The sequence below is a fragment of the Suricata suricatta genome, chromosome 12 (genome assembly GCF_006229205.1).
Source record: "Suricata suricatta isolate VVHF042 chromosome 12, meerkat_22Aug2017_6uvM2_HiC, whole genome shotgun sequence".
Lineage (NCBI taxonomy): Eukaryota > Metazoa > Chordata > Mammalia > Carnivora > Herpestidae > Suricata > Suricata suricatta.
This window is the reverse complement of record NC_043711.1, coordinates 80,082,171-80,099,248: the sequence shown is the minus strand read 5'-3', so window position 1 is coordinate 80,099,248 and position 17,078 is coordinate 80,082,171. Positions and strand designations below refer to the sequence as shown.

Below are 17,078 nucleotides of genomic sequence, written 5' to 3'. Positions count from 1 at the left end.
TGTAGTATAGAGGTGGAATTTAAGGAAAGGTATTATGCAGGCTGTGTTTTAGCTTATGGGCAAGTAATAAATTATATCATGTATCTTGAATGTATCATAGATAAGCTGCCATATTACAATTGCCACTTCAGATAGCTGTGAAATTAGGTGATTAACTAGTTGGTACCTAACCTTCTAATTTCTGTATAAGTCTAATTACATCAAATAGAAGTGAGTGTTTTGATTTTTTACTTTGCTTTTCTGTTTGGAGTATCATTGTAATTACTGTATTGTAAATGACAGAAAATAATTGCATATGTTAAAGAAATAAATTGTATAAAAAAATAAAATAAAATTAAGTGCAGTAATAAAAAAATAAACTATGCTATACAGTTAAAAAATAAAAATAAAAATAAAAGAACATAAAGAGACTGGAGGCAACATGAGACCTCTAATCATCAAGAAAAAAGCAACTCAGGGGCGCCTGGGTGGCTCTGTCTGTTGAGCATCTGACTCTTGGTTTTGGCTCAGGTCATGGCCTTACATCAGGCTCTGTGCTGACAGTGCAGAGCCTGCTTAAGATTCTCCCTCTGCCTCTCTTTCTTTCTCTCTCTTTCTCTCTCATTCTCTCCCCGTCTCTCTCTCAAAATAGATAAATAAATTTTAAAGAAGAACTTAAACAGTTTTCGGGCTGCAAACTGCCTTAACACGATATTACGTGATTGTTTAGCATGATCACCACTTCTATTTTTTTCTGTTTATGAGAGACAGAGAGAGACAGCACGAGCAGGGGAGGGTCAGAGAGAGATGGAGACACAGAATCCAAAGCAGGCTCCAGGCTCTGAGCTAGCTGTCAGCACAGAGCCTGACGCAGGGCTCGAACCCACGAACGTGAGATCATGACCTGAGCCGAAGCTGGACACTCAACTGACTGAGCCACCCAGGTGCCCCACATGGCCACCACTTCTAATTCAACTCCCCTGTATTCCTTGCAAACTACAACTTTCATGATCACAGCATTTGCTTACTTCAAACATTGTGGTGCATATTTGTTTAAAAAAGATAAGAAAAAATAAACCCAACCTCATGGCTTGTGGGCTATTTTGGTCTTATAGGATCTATTTTTTACAAGATCCTTTCTTACAAGAATAGAGTTATATGTTGAAGTTCACATATTAAATTGTTCTTGAAATCAGGGTGCCTGGGTGGCTCAGTCAGTTAAGTGTCTGACTCTTGGTTTCAGCTCAGGTCATGATCTCACAGTATGTGAGTTCAAGCCCCACATCGAGTTTCACATTGGCAGCATGGAGCCTGCTTGAGATTCTCTCTCCCTCTCTCTCTGCCTCTCCCCTGCTCTCGCTCTCTCTCTCTCTCTCTCTCTCTTTCTGAAAATAAATAAACCTTGGGGCGCCTGGGTGGCTCAGTCGGTTAAGCCTCCGACTTCAGCTCAGGTCAGATCTCACATTCGTGGGTTCGAGCCCCATGTCAGGCTCTGTGCTGACATCTCAGAGTCTCGAGCCTGTTTCCGGTTCTGTGTCTCCTTCTCTCTCTGCCCCTCCTCCCTCTCATGCTTTGTCTCTCTCTGTATCAAAAATAAATAAAACATTTTTTAAATTATGAAAATAAATAAACCTAAAAAAAGTTTTAATAAATTACTCTCAAAATCATGTATACATAGATTACATTTGTGAGTTTTAAAGAAAAATTATCACCCTTTCATATTAATTACTTAACCTAGAATGTAAATTGGGTATGATTAAGCTATATTAATTTCTTTTTTATTTTTTTAAATTTATTTTAGAGACAGAGATGGAGAATATAGACTATGAGTGTCAGAGGAAATCCTTGCTTCCAGAGCACCCCTGCCCATCCTCCTCACCCCACCTTCTATCTCCACCCCCATCCCCCCCCCTTTCCAGCACAGATTATTTCCTCTCGTTCAGTTCCCCGCTGTCTCATCCAGACCATCTAGGAGCCTGCAAGCCTACAACCAGTTAAGTGTTAAGCAATCCTCATTAAATGCAGACTGATAGGCAAAGGAATATGTAAAGAAAACGGGCTGCTGGTTCCATTATGGACTGGGTAATCGCTATTTTGCGTCTAGCTCTCTCTTCTGTCTCCCAAACCAAATCATCTTCTGACTCCTTCACTATACCACCTCCTCCCCCTGACCATAGGCTGGGTATTCAAACCCATGCTTCACTTCTTTGTTGTTGTTGAAATTGGCCTGGCCAAAGTGGATGGTGTAGAATGTGGCTCCAGCCGGACCAGTCAGAATTCGTTCCCGGGATATTTCCATTTGGGACTGGGACCTTGTCTCAGGACCTCATCCTGCGAAGGAACGAGTCTGGCTCTGCTTCAGGCCGCCTTCTCTGTCACACAGAGAATTCTGTCTGCAGAACAGGACAGCAAGATGAACACCCAGAGAGAAGCATATGGACCGAGAACCTTGATGGCATTGGAATCACGAGACCAGGCTTGCTTTAAGCAGCCCCATTTCTAGACACCTCAGAAACGTGGGTGGATAAATGTCTTTTGGTGCCTAAGTTAGTTTGAGTTGGTTTTCCATTACAAACTATCCCTGTCTCCATATTTAGTCAGAGAGGTTCATCTGTGGCGTTCACTGCTTAACACACGAACTAACACATTCCACAAGGCTATGCCCGTTGCATATGCCTAACCCAAGGAGTTGGAATATAAAGTTTGAACATTCAATTCAATCACTAAGAAACTCCATGAGACAGACATTTCCGCCACCGATGGGTTGAAATGCCTTGATGATGGCACTCAAAGCTCCAGCTGGGCTAACCAATAAGCTAGAGCCAAAACTAGAAGTCTGAGAGTCTGGATGTCTATGTCCCCTCAAAACTCACATGTCGGGGGCACCTGGGTGGCTTAGCTGATTAAGCAGCCAACTTTGGCTCAGGTCCCAATCTCGTGGTCCATGGGTTTGAGCCCCGCATCAGCCTCTCTGCTGTCAGTGCGGAGCCTGCTTCAGATCCTCTAACTCTCTCTCTCTGCCCTTCTCTCCGCATCTCCCTCTCTCTGTCTCAAAACCTTAAATTGTCACAAGGAAGCTAAGGAACCATAAGCACAGGATGATACAATTATTTTGTGTAATTTGCTCAATTCCATTGAGTAAATTTGGCTTTTTGTTCTTTTGGTGTACAGTTCTATGAATTTTGACATGGTTGTTTTTCATGCCTGAAGTTCATTAACAAACTCATTGGGTTTGTTGAATTCAAGAGCTAGATCCATTTTTCAAAGACGGGAAGAAAAAAAAAAGATGGGAAGAGAAGATGGGAAGAAAAGGGTTAACAACAGCCCTACAATCAATCCTCTCCGTTTATCAGGGGTGCTCCCGAAAAGAAAGAAAAAAGCAATGTTGACTCTATCAGATCCCCTTCTAAACAAGCAAGCAGACCTGGAGAACTCATCAATGGCATTCACTAGCAGCATAGTCTTTATCTAATAAAATCATCTACCCTGAATATATCTAGAATTATTTCTAGCAAACAAACCTGGAATCTATCCTTTACAAAGACATGGCTCCTTAAAAAATGCCATGCATTTATAATGTTATGTAATTTTCAGAGAATAAAATGGCAGTGCTTCTCAATGAAGCATTCCCCTTTGCAAGATATGCTCACATGCATCACTTAGGCATCACTCAGAAATCTCCTGCATTAAACCCACTCCACGGCTCATCCTGATGAGGCACTTGGGAGCTGGGGAGTGAATGGAGAGCCCAGACTTGTGCATGTTTCCCCTGTGCTTCCCAATTACCTGTATCCTTGAAAGTGTTACTAACGTGTAACACGGGAAAGATCTCAGATTCCAGTCAACCTGATTTTTGTGTTAATCAGATCAAGAAAGCAAATATTTCTATGTAAGTATATTATTTATCTCAAAATTTTCCAAAAAGCCCACTCTGGAAAACAGTGTGGAGCTTCCTCAATTCCACCTCTGGGTATTTACCCAAAGAAAACACAAACACTGGTTCAAAACGATATGTGCACCCTATGTTTATTACAGCAATATTTACAACAGCCAAAATATAGAAGTAACCTAAGTGGTCATCAACAGATAAATGGAGAAAGGAGATGTGATAGATGAGACAGAGACAGAGATAGAGACAGAGATAGAGATAGAGATAGAGATAGAGATAGAGATGGAGATAAATACACTCACAATGGAATATTACTCGTCATAAAAAAGAATGGAATCTTGCCATTTGCAACAACGTGGATGGACCTAGAGGACATAATGCTAAGTGAAATAAGTCAGACAGAGAAAGACAAAGTCCATATGATTTCACTTATATGTGGCTAAAAAGCAAGACAAACAAACAACAGTAGAAACAGAGTCATAAATATAGAGAAACATAAAATTAGGAAAAATAAAAATCACAAATAATCCTTCCCAAACATAAAGACCCTTAAAATTTGGGGTATATATATCCTTCCAGATTATATTTTTATACTTTATGCATGTTTATGTATATGTTTCATATACATATATATATATATATATACATATATATAACAAAGACTAGCTCATACTATCCCATAATTTTCCTTTCTCACTTAATATATCATAGATAGCTTTTTATCTTATAAGTCCTCAATTACTAACATGTTTAAGCTGTATGGAATTCTAATGTGTTATGTACCGTAAATCAGCATATTCTCTATTGATGGACGTTTACATTTTCACATCCTCATTACAAGAAATGCTAAGAAGGAACTATAGTACTTAGACATCTTAGACATCTTTGTGAACTTCTCCATTTATTCTATGTGTATTGATCCTGGGTCAAAGAACAGCATAGTTTTGTTCTGTTTAACTTTGTTTTAGACATTGAATATACACGGCAAATTGCTCTCCAAAATACACTGCATTGATTTAAACTCGCAATACCAGTACTCAGTTGCCCCTGTGTTGCCTCACTTTACTGACAGTAGCTAGAAAGTGTATTTTCAAAGACAGGGTGCTAGTCTTCCAGATATTCTGTGAGAACTCAGCAAATGGATGCAGTAGCCAGTGAGACAATCTGGACTAATCCTTTGGCCCTAATGGCAGAGATTTCTGCTTTATTTTACTTTATTACTTGCTCACTGCCCGATTTTTTTATATCATTTCAAGCCATATAAAGGTTAGAGCTCCAGGCAATCGGCATAGCTAGTTCGGTCCATCCACCCCCTGCACTGTGCCCAAACTTGTCCCCATCCTTCAGGCATGAAGTTCTTGCCTCTGGCTTTTGCTGCTCCCTTGTTCCTGGCTTCAATGACCCTAAGTAACCTGGAATTCTCCATATTGAGGAGTGATGGAAGGGAAGGGAGCTGAAAACAAAAGTATTAGGTACATTTATTTTTAAAACAAAAGAAAAAACTTAAGTGGACATCTATTTAGAGGAGCAGGAAGAAATGAAGCAGAGAGGACAGGTTTAGGGGGAAAAAAAGCTAGACTTCTCTGAATACACCCTGTTTGGAAGATCTGACTTTGGAATCATTGAAATATTTCACCTAATATAAGAGTATCAAAATTTTAAAAGCAATCTTTAAAAATTAAAAGCAAAAGAAATCAAATTAACCTGCATATAGAAGTGGTAGCATGACCACAAATAGAAGAACTTTTAAAGTGATGGGAGGGGCACCTGGCTGGCTCAGTCCATAAAGTGTACATTCTTGGTCTCAGGGTTGTGAGTTCGAGTCCCACGTTGGGGTAGAGGTTACTTTATTTTCTTTTAATACTTTATTGTCAAATTGGTTTCCATATAACACCCAGTGCTCTTCCCCACAAGTGCCCTCCTCCATCACCTCCACCTCTTTTCCCCTCTTCCCCTTCCCCTTCAACCGTCAGTTCATTTTCAGTATTCAATAGTCTCTCAAGTTTTGCGTCCCTCTCTCTCCCCAACTCTCTTTCCCTCTTCCCCTCCCCCTGGTCCTCCATTAGGTTTCTCCTGTTCTCCTGTTAGACCTATGAGTGCAAACATATGGTATCTGTGAGGTTACTTTAAAATAAAATCTTTAAAAAAAATGTGATGAGGGGCACCTGGGTGGCTCAGCCGGTTAAGCGTCTTACTTCGGCTCAGGTCATGATCTCACAGTCAGCGAGTTCAAGCCCCACGTCAGGCTCTGTGATGACAGCTCAGAGCCTGGAGCCTGCTTCAGATTCTGTGTGTCTTTCTCTCTCTGTCCCTCTCCTGCTTACACTCTGTCTCTCTCTCAAAAATAATTAGACATTTTTTTAAATGTGATTGGAAATAATCATTCTCATTTTGTTTGTAAAAGGAGAAATCAGAAAAATAAGATACATGTTCATCAAAAGGGTACTGTTTTGAGCTAAACATCCATATGTGTAAAGCGATGTAAAATCTAGAAAGATACCTGGAGATCCACATTTTTAGATGAGAAAAGAGCTCTTGGACATATTAAATTGTCGCAAGGAAGCTAAGGAACCATAAACACAGGATGATACAATTATTTTGTGCAATTTGCTCAATTCCATTGAGTAAATTTGGCCTTTTGTTCTTTTGGGTTACAGTTCTATGAATTTTGACATGGTTGTTTTTCATGCCTTAAGTTCATTAACAAACACATCGGGTATGTTGAATTCAAGAGCTTGATCCATCTTTCAAAGGGATCGCACCTTTTAAAATGTTCCTTTTCACATCTGTTTAACGGACTAATTAAAACATCCTTATTTCTCAAGCCGTTGCAGTCTTACTATAAACAAAGATGCAGCGAATCCAGACCCAAAGTACACAATCGTCATATTTAGTAACCACAACTTGTTTTCCACTGAAAGATGGCAGATTCTTCCCCGGGCCCTCCTCAGAGTGGCTCCTACAGACACACAGCTGGCGAACCTCCAGATGCTCTGTCCCCACAGAGCGCTGCTGGAGGCTCCCACCAGACGGGAGATGTGGTAGCACCACACCAAGTCCCCCTCTTTTCATGACCTCACTCCTGGGGTTGAATTTTGACACATGTAGGTTCATGTCACCACCACCACAAGCAAAATATACAATACTCGTTCATCACCTAAAAAATGACTTTCTATGCAAACTCCTATCCCACCACAACCCCCAGCAACCAGCGATCTGCTTTTCCATCATGGTGGTTTTGCCGTTTCCTAGGATGCCCCTAAACGAAAAGTTTTGTCACTGCTTTCTCTCAGCTTGTCCTTCAGGTTCATCCAGTTTTCCATGTGCATCAATGACCCACTCCTCATTCCTGCTGAAGGGTACTGTACTCTAGAGGTCTAGTGCAGAGTTTTTTCTCCGGAGAGAACCCACTCACATTCATGAGTTCAAGCCCCACATCAGACTCCACACTGTCAGATTCTCTCTCTTCATTATCCTCTGCCCCTTCCCCTCTCACGATCTCTCTCTCTTTCACTCTCTCAAAATAAAAAAAAATCATAGGATTAAAAGAAAAAATATACTATTTATGTAATTAAAACAAACACAAATATATAAATGGAAGATAAAATAAGCAACCAATTCAAGAACCTACAGGAAGAACATCAAAATTAACTTTTTGAAACTGAAAGAAAGGCACCTACATACTGAAAATAGTTTGCCACACACCCAAATCCTCCCTAAAGCAAGCAGCAAGCAGGAGAGCGTAAGGGCAAATACAAATTAAAAAGAAGAGCCTTGCCGCCGACGCCTGCCTTGCTGCCCGCACGCCCCACCACTGCCCTGCAAAACTGTTTCAGTTGCCTGCAGTCTTTTGCCTAATAAACTGGGCCACTGTCCAGAGCACTGGCTCATCTCACTCGCGCCTCCAAGGATATACAATTTCATGCAGATGCCCGAGCCTTAATGCTTCAAGGTGTAGACCTTTAAGCTGATGCTGTAGCCGTTGCTATGGGGCTTCCACAAGGAAGAACAGTGATGACCGAACAGAGTAGAGGAAGTCCCAAAGTAACAAAAGATGGCATGACCGTTGCAAAGTCTGTTCACTTCAAAGAGAAATATAAAAATATTGGCCCTAAACTTGTTCAAGATGTTGCCAATAACACAAATAAAGAGGTCGGGGATGATACCATTATGGCTACTGTCCTGGGGCGCCCTACGGCCAAGGCTTTGAGAAGATTAGCAGAGGTGCTAATGGCCTGTGGACATCAGGAGAGGTCTGGTGTTAGCTGTTGATGCTGTAATCGCTGAACTTCAGAAGTGGTCTAAACCCGTGACAGCCCGGAGGAAATTGCTCACGTTGCTAGATTTCTGCAAGTGGAGACCAAGAAAGTAGCGACCTCGTCTCTGCTGCAATGACGAAGGTTGGAAGAAAGGATGTCATCACGGTAAAGGTTGGAAAAAGACGAAATGATGAATTAGAAATTGAAGACATGAAGGTTGATCGAGGTTCTATTTCTCCCTACTTCACTGATACATCAAAATGTCAGAAATGTGAAGTCCAAGATGCCTATGTTCTACTGAGTGAAAAGAAAATTTCTAAAACAGAAAAAAAAGAAAATTTCTAGTGTCCAGTCTGTTGTACCTGCTCTTGAAATGGCCAATGCTCACGGCAAGCCCTTGGTCATAATTGCTGAAGGTGTTGATGGAGAAGCCCCCACCCCTCCCCTGCCAAAAAAACCCAGACAATTAAATAAAAATTGCTAAAGTGACCTAACAACAAAATAAAAGGTAAATGATTATGAACCTGACGTAGCAGTGATATTAATGTGAGGGAAAGAGCACATTTCCCTACTTCTGGAGACCAGTGGAGAAACTAATCAGTGATGCAACTAACCAGCGACAAAGAAACTCCCCAGAGGGAGCTGGCCTGAGCTGATCTGCCGAGGTGGCCCCTGGAAAGAGAGACAGTTGCCAGAGGACACAGCCAGTGCTGCTACTGGATTGGCCACCAGGGGGCAGGAGCATGGCCTAAGCAGGCCTGGAGAGGGGCTGAGAGCCATGGGGCTCCTTGGCTGAATTTAAAAATGGAGACCGGAACCCCAAATGAAATTAAGACTTTGTGGCGTTCCTCCAGCACTGTCCATTGTCAAAGCTTAACGCAGGGCCAGCTGGCAAAAGAGGCATCCAGGGTGCAAATCCAGTATTGCAAAGCAGGAAAAAGAAGGATCTGGGGTAAGAGAGAATAAATGGGTAATCAGCGCATCTACATGCCGAGGATAGCAGAACCGAAGGATCCAAGACTGACTGCAGCCCACCACCAAATCACCCTTTTCTTCTTGCTGGATAAGTAATAGATATTTCTAGGAGTTAAGCCACTGATAGTTGAGCAGCCTGTCTCTTGCAACGTCACATATTTCTAATTGAAACAGGAAGAATGTTGGGGTATCTCTGTGAGCTGCCCTCCTAGTACATGGGTCTCTGCAATAGGTCTAACCACTGCATGGCGTCCAATTATACTCTGTCTTCAGTTGCATCCATGTTTTACCAACATCTAGATTGCTTTTGGTTTTCTACTATTGTAAACAAGGTTGAGATAGAACTCTGTGTATTTGTTCAATTATTCCCATTAGACCAACGTCCAGGAACAGAGTTACTGAGGCAAAATGCAGGCATTTTTCAGGACCACTGATGTGTACTGCCAAATTGCTCTCCAAAAGCAAACCAGTCCCAGTCAACAGGCCCAGCAGTTTCCCCCACGCCCTCGCCAACACTGGCCAGGAAGCATAGTTTGAAAGATGGGTGCCGTGTTCTGCCTCCTCCTCTCCTAGCAGTCTAGAATACAAGCGCTCAATAAATCAACCAAAGCTACAGGCTGGTAGACATGACGATCTAATCTGACTGCTCTGGGTGGCAGGGAACTCCTCGTCCGGTTCACTGCCCAGTAACCTGGCATCATGTGGCTGCTATAAAGGCAGTAGCTCCAAGCACATCACCCAGAGGGGACCGGCTCCATTAAACCGCCACCTGCTCCCCAAGCCATCCCTTCAGCCATGAACCTACTGTTCCTGGTCTTTGCATCCCTTGGATTCCTGGGGACTCCAGGTAAACTGGATGGAGGAAGAGAGAGGAGGGCTGGGAGGGGGGGACAGGAATGCTAGCAGACCTGGTTGCTCTGGTGACAGGCAAGCCAGGTAGAGGCTTGGAGGCAGGACTTACCTACCCCCTGAGTTCCAACCTAAGGTAGGGATCGCTTAACATTCACCAGTGGCTCAATACCCCATACAGAGCCACTACCCTATGAACAACCTTATGCAAAACCCAGTCCCCAAACTTTTTTCCAGTTTGAAAACAAAAGTCAGCCTCAACCTGGTCCAAAATTACCTTTCCTTCACTTTACATGAGCTCCCTATATCTAAGCTCCTAAGACACTGCGAAGGCATCGCTCTCTGCCATTTTCATCAGCCCCCAGGGAAGTGCTCAGAGGAGAGACGGAGCCTAGGAACAAGGGTCCCATCCCCATGCCCAACGGAGTGCTGGCAGGCAGGGCGAAGAGACCTCTCAGAGGGCAAGTTCACACAGGGTGGCAACCAAGGGCTCAACTAGAACCCTGGGGTGAGGAGAGCAAGCAGAGCCCGAGAGAGAGAGAGAGAGAGAGAGAGAGAGAGAGAGAGAGAGAGAGAGAAATCAGCCAGCAAGGCAGTGGGTGTGTGGAACCCCAGAGGGAACAGCACTAAGAAGATGCCGATGTGGAGAGGACGGCAGGCTGAGCTGAGATACAGCCCTCAGACTTAACCAGAAGGCGGTCCCTGGCACCAGGCAGTGTATGAGTGCATATGCACCTCCCCGCCCCCCAGCAATCACTACTTTCCCTTTACTGTGTTGGCGAATCGTTTGGCCTTTATTTTTGTTTGCCCTGGGTTGACGGGTCCCTGGCTTCCTATCCCCTGAGAACAAATGAGGCAGAAAAGCAGAGGCTGTGGGGTAAGAAGAGCCCCAATTCCCCACTTCCAAGTGTTCAAGTTCCTCCCTGCCTGGCTCCCCACCCCCCCAATTTCTCGCCTATACATTCTGTGGTCCAAACGAAGGCGCCCTTACAGGCCTTGACTAGCGGCCCAGCTGCGGAGACCGTGGCCAAGAAAGCTCCTCTGAGCTCCCAGAGGCCGGCGGTCAACGCGAGTTCTGTCTCCTCTTCCCTGACTTCCCACGGTCTCATCTGCCTGCCATTTCAAGCGGCCATCTCAGAATAAAAAGCCAAACGCTGGCCTGTGGCCGTGACCCCTGGGCAGGCCTGGGCTGCCTCTGCCCTTAACCTCTCCTCCGCTCCTCTCCTCCGCAGCCAGCGGGGGCGGCTCGGGCTGTGGGCGCAAGTTCCCAGGATACTGCAGGTTGCACTGCAGCTCCCTGGAAAGACCCACCTTCATGTGCAACAGGAGCAAACAGTGCTGCGTCAGAGACCTCGTGAAGCCCGTCATGCCACCGCCCATCCACAGAGCCAGGAAGCTCTGCAGAACAGCCACCAAAAGGCAAAGGGAGAAGCAACCAACGGCAACAGCGCCACGACCACCATCTGCGACACCACCACAACCGCGGGGTATGCCGCTGCGACCAACATCGCCAGGTGTCCAAAGTACTGCTGCCGCCCCCCCATAAAGGGCTGAGGCTCCCTCCTTCTGCAGCTCCAGTTCATGACTCATTTCAAAAACTCCTGTCTCCCACGACCCTCTGCCATCACTGGAGAAGCCCCGGAGTGTGTATCTAGCCCACACCAAGAACCGCCATTTGGACTCATCCATAGGATATGTGTCAGTTTGGAGCCTCAAAGAGCTAATGCCGAGACAGAATTAGGCACGGAAAGATTCACTGGGGTGGGGGGTGGGGGGGACACCTGTGACAGAGGGAGGAGAGGAGCAGGAGGAGGCAGGAAAGCCTTCAGACTGGGGGTCTGATACCTGTAAATGGAGAGGGACGGGAGGACTGGAGAGGAGGAGCCTGGGACTACAGGTCCAGGGCTGATGGAAAGGCTCAAAGCGAGAACCGCCCCTCAGAGGAGCCCCGCCCAGGGCAAAGAGCTCCAGGATCTAATATCCCATGGGGAACAGTCAAGGGCTGGGAGCAGCCCCTGGAGAACATAGCCTTGGGGTGAATCTACTGCAGATCTGGAAGTAGGGCACCTGGAGGCTGTCCACCAGCTACATCCTCACGGTCACTTCTCTTGAGGGTGGGGGGGGGGTTTGAGCAGTTCACCTCCATGGGTGCCACAAAGCAGGAGGTGAGAGAGAAGAGGGCCAGCCATGTTGACTGACGGCAGAGGTACTCATTTACTCATTATTTGTGTAATAAAATGGACAAAATGCATAGATCCAACATTGGTAATACTCTCGGAAAGCAAGGCCCCAATGTTCTTGGGACTCAAACATGCCCACCCACGACACAAAACTGGCATGACCCTGTTGGAAAGTCACGTGGAAATAAGAGCAAAGAAACAGAACTTCCATGTGCTTAATCCAGTTAACATCGCTTCTAGGAATCTATCCATTGGTTAAGTTATTCAAAGGAAGCAAAAAGGCACAGAGCTGTTCAATGCAATTATTATTCAAAAGGGCAAGAAATTGGAAAAATGCTAAATGGGTGGAACATTATATACTAATAACACACATAATTATGAACAACTGGAAATACTTAGAGAATACAGTACATACCAGTAACATTATCCAAAATAGCACTTATTCTATGGTTGCCATTATGTGAAACTATCTTTTCAAAGGATACAATGAAACCCATGAAAATTATGACTTTGGAGGAGGGAGGTTGGAAAGCAGGATCATGCATAAGTTTCCTCTCACATCCTGATGCCTATGAATTTTGTATAACATTTATGTGACAGATGCCAAATTCCACCTGAGAGAAACAAACCAGAGAACACTCAGGCCTAAATAATTCCAAGCAATCCTGGGAGCTAGCTATCCACACAGAAACCCATAACCGCCAGTTCCCTACCTCACATCTCAAACCAAAATGAATTCCAATGGTTTAAAAATGACAGTATGTATGGAAAACAAAGTATTAAGAGATTATATGGTTAAATATTTAATTTGGGAGCAAGAAAGTTCTAAGTATAGCAATAAAGGAAAAATTCATGTAAACTTAAGCTGATTGTATAGCATAAAATATTAAACTTCCATGTCATTTATCATTTTGAAATCTATCCAGATCGTTGCATATATCAATAGTTCACTTATTTTGATTTATGAGTACTATTCTATAGTATGAATATACCATGATTTATTTATCCAGATTTGTTGATGGATGTTTGGGTTGTTACCAGTTTGGGGCTGTTACAAATAAAGCTTCTATGAACATTCATGTCAAGTCTTTGTACGGACCTGTGCTTTCATCTCCCTTTGTAAATACCTAGGAGTGGAATGGCTGGATCACATGGCAGGTAAATACTTAACTTTTTTATTTTTTAATGTTTTATTTATTCTTGAAAAAGAGACAGAGACAGAGAGCATGAGCAGAGGAGGGGCAGAGCAAGAGAGGGACACAGAATCTGAAGCAGGTTCCAGGCTATGAGCTGTCAGCACAGAGCCCCACGCAGGGCTCAAACCTGCAAGCCGTGAGATCATGACCTGGACCGAAGTTGGATGCTTCACCGACTGAGCCACCCAGGTGCCCCTAACTTTTAAAAGAAATTCCGAACTGGGGGCTCCTGGATGGCTCAGTTGGTTAAGCGCCTGACTCTTGACTTTGGCTCAAGTCATGATCTCACAGTTTGTGGGATCAAGCCCTGCACTGGCCTCTGTGTTGACAGCATGGAGCCTGCTTGGGATTCTCTGTCACTTTCTCTCTCCGCCCTGCCCCCTCAAAAATAAATAAACAGTAAAACACTGAAGAAATGCCAAACTGCTTCTCAAGATGGTTGTGTCACTCTACACTGCCACCACCAGTACACATTCCACTTGCCCTTCATCCTCACCAGCACTGGGTCACGGTCAGTCTTTTTAGTTTTAGTAGTAAGTGTAAGTGTGTAGTGGTATCTCATTGTGCTTTTAATTTGCAGTTCTTTAATAACTAGTTACCCAAAACAGTTTATTCTGTATGATTCCATTTATAGAATATTCTAGAAAACTCAGAGTAATCTCTAAGGACAGAAAGCAGACCGGTGATTGCCTAGGAATATGAGGGGCGGTAGAGAGGGCTGGAGGGAGGAATTACAAAGGGCACGAGGACACTTGGAGGCGATGAACGTGGTCACTAACTTGATTGTGGTGATGGTTTCGCAGGGGTATATGTAAGGCAAAAAGTTACCAACTCGGACACTTTAAATGTGGGCAGTTTGTTGTATGTCAATTATACGTCAAAAAAAACCTACTAAAATAAAACAAACCTCAAAGAAAAATTAAAGTATCATAAATAGTTAAAAGACAAATGGCAAACTGAGACATAGAGGATGAAGTGTTGATACCCTAAAAATATAGTAAGTTAACATTAAGGAGGAAAACATGAAACCCCTGGTAAAAAAAAATGACTGAGTGACATGAACTAGCAACTTAACTGCTAAAATGCCCAAGGAATATGGCGGGGAAATGTCTTAATTGGAATCAAATAAATGTAAATTAAACAAATATTTTATATATATATACAATGGAATAGTACACGGCCATAAAAAGAATGAAATTTTGCCACTTGCAACAACATGGACAGACCTAGAGGGTATGATGCTAAGTGAAATTAGTCAGACAGAGAAGGACCATATGATTTCTCTTACATGGAATCTAGAAAATAAAACAAATGCATAAACAAAGAACAACCACAAAAAAAAAACCACACACATAAATACAGAGAATAAACTCATAGTTGGGGGAGGTGGGAAATAGGTGGAGGGGATTAAAAGTTACAAACTTCTAATTATAAAATGAACTTCCAGGATGAGAAGTATAGCATAGGGAATGCAAATCAATAGTATTACAGTACTATTATAACTAGTGACAAATAGTGACTACACTTGTCATGGTGAGCACCGAGTAATATATATAATCGTCAAGCCACTCTGTTGAACACCTGAAACTAATATGTCAAGTATACTTCAGATATGGGATGCCTGGGTGGTTCAGTCGGTTAAGTGACCGACTTTGGCTCAGGTCATGTTCTCACGGTTTGTAGGTTCAAGCCCCGCATCGGGCTTTGTGCTGACCTCTAGCACGGAGTTTCAGATTCTGTGCTTCTTTCTCTCTCTGCCTCTCCCCTGTTCATGCTCTACCTCTCTGTCTCTCAAAAATAAATAAATGTAAAAAAAAAAGTTTTAAGTAGACTTCAGATAAAGATAAAATTTTAAAATTTATGAAACAAAACAAATGCAAATTAAACTACAGTGAGATCTCATTTTTATCCGTCAGATTGTCAGATATTCAGAAGATTTGCAAATCCAAGTTTATCAAGGCATAGACAGAAACAAGTCTTGTGATCAAACACTCCTATTTAGGACTAAATGGGTAAATCTGGAAGAAGTTTAGCTATCCTTTTCAAAAACCCTAAAGATGTTCATGCTTTTTGGCTCAGAGACTCTGATTTTAGGAATGAATACACTCTGAGGAAATAACAAGAATCCATGGTTTTTTGTTGTTTTTTTTTAAGAATCCATGTTTTTGTAAATGTATTGTACAGACATAGATAACAGCATAGATAAAAATAGTGAAAAACTCGAAACTACCTAAATGTCCAGGAATGAGAGAAGTGTTAAATAGATATGTTCATACTGTATAATGTTATGCATCCTTTAAAAAGGATAAATTTAGAGTTTTCTTCAGTCATACAGAATGAATCCAGCTGTGTTATTAACTCAAAGAGCACGATAAAAATCACACACAGTATTGATCCCATTGTATAACAAAGATGCGTGCACACACACAAACAGGCGCCCAAAATGCTGAGTGGGGTTCTAGCAACAGCTAATATTTTTGCTCCATGACCTTCTCAAAGAGGAAATGCAATGCATTCCACAGTAGCTTCAACTCCACAATGCAGTCATGAGAAATCAATGTTTTTCTGAAGACTTCATGGGGAAATATGGAGGACATTTTCCACCACCCTATCCAGCCAAGCGTCACCACCATTCCTCTTCAAAATGCTTGGTTTTCTTCCGAGTTCTTTTTTTCAGTCACTGACAGCTCAGCCCACAGGTCACTCTCCTCCTCCATTCATCACGGCTCCTTCCCAGGCCTCCAATTCCCAACCCACTCCCTGTAATTCCCCCGCATTGTCTACAACATAAAACTTGCCATCTCGCACTCTCGCTGCTTCTCTCCCGTTCACCCTCTTCCCTCCTTAACCAGGTCAGCAGATAAAACCTTCCTTAGCACTTAATCTCTTGAGAAAATAGCATGGGATTGCAAATAAATTATTTCTCGATCATCATAAAAACTTTTCTGAAAGCAAGAGGCCCTAAGTGGACAAAGAAAGATACGGGACTATGGATAGTGTTTTCTCTTACTTATATTTATAATTTATGTACTTTCTCTTTTTTCTATAGTAAACACAGTACCGAGAAAAAGCACATTCTAAACGAAGCACAATCCTTATAAAGCACATCCCAACTCCACTGGCAAAACATTTTCCAGTTTCCTGCTCATTTCTCACTCCTCATCAAAGATTCACAAGGACCCACGGGGCACAATGGCTAGAAATGGCGAAATACGTTTTTAATATTTATTTTATATGTATAATTTATGTATAATATAAATATATTTTCACTATCCTTCTGTTATTCACTATCCTTCTGTTATCCCAAGTAGTTGATTAAGAATATAACTATAATATAGAATATTAAAAATAAATAAACAACTGAAAAACAAAGACTAGATTGATGGTTGGGAGGGACGGGTAAAGGACATCAAACGTACACACTTCCAATTATGAAAGTCCTGGGATGGTATGTGAAGCATGGGGACTATAGTTAATAATATTGCATTATATATTTGAAAGTTGCCTTAAAGTATGCTTAAAACTAACATGTCATTTATACCTCAATTTTTTAAAATGTACAAAGAACTATGAAAAGGAACAGTTCCACTGATACATAAAATGTAGGCAAATTGCTTCCTTAAGGCAACAGTTTTGGGGCGCCACCCACGGTGAACCATTAAAGGATGAGACACAAACCCTGGAAAAGATAGGATGCTATATGCCTTTGTTGTACCCAAGATTTCTTTATCGCCCCCAGAAACCAGAGACT

The 17,078-nt window shown here is 42.7% G+C and overlaps 1 protein-coding gene and 1 pseudogene across 1 annotated transcript; both read left to right on the top strand.

Moving 5' to 3' along the window:
* Positions 1–1,951, top strand: part of LOC115274517 — a 2,792-nt pseudogene extending 841 nt beyond the window's left edge.
* A 7,923-nt stretch (positions 1,952–9,874) lies between these two features.
* DEFB132 (defensin beta 132) lies at positions 9,875–11,675 on the top strand. The gene is made up of 2 exons (XM_029915949.1): positions 9,875–9,949; positions 11,184–11,675. The coding sequence occupies exons 1-2, from the start codon at positions 9,898–9,900 to the stop codon at positions 11,495–11,497; spliced, it is 366 nt and encodes a 121-aa protein (XP_029771809.1). The 5' UTR covers positions 9,875–9,897; the 3' UTR covers positions 11,498–11,675.
* Positions 11,676–17,078: the final 5,403 nt, after the last annotated feature.

Excerpts from the sequence above, each read along its gene's own strand:
- DEFB132 (XM_029915949.1), top strand. The coding sequence starts at position 9,898 with ATGAACCTACTGTTCCTGGTCTTTGCATCCCTTGGATTCCTGGGGACT. Across the intron at positions 9,950-11,183 it reads TGGATTCCTGGGGACTCCAG|CCAGCGGGGGCGGCTCGGGC; the intron begins GTAAACTGGATG and ends TCTCCTCCGCAG.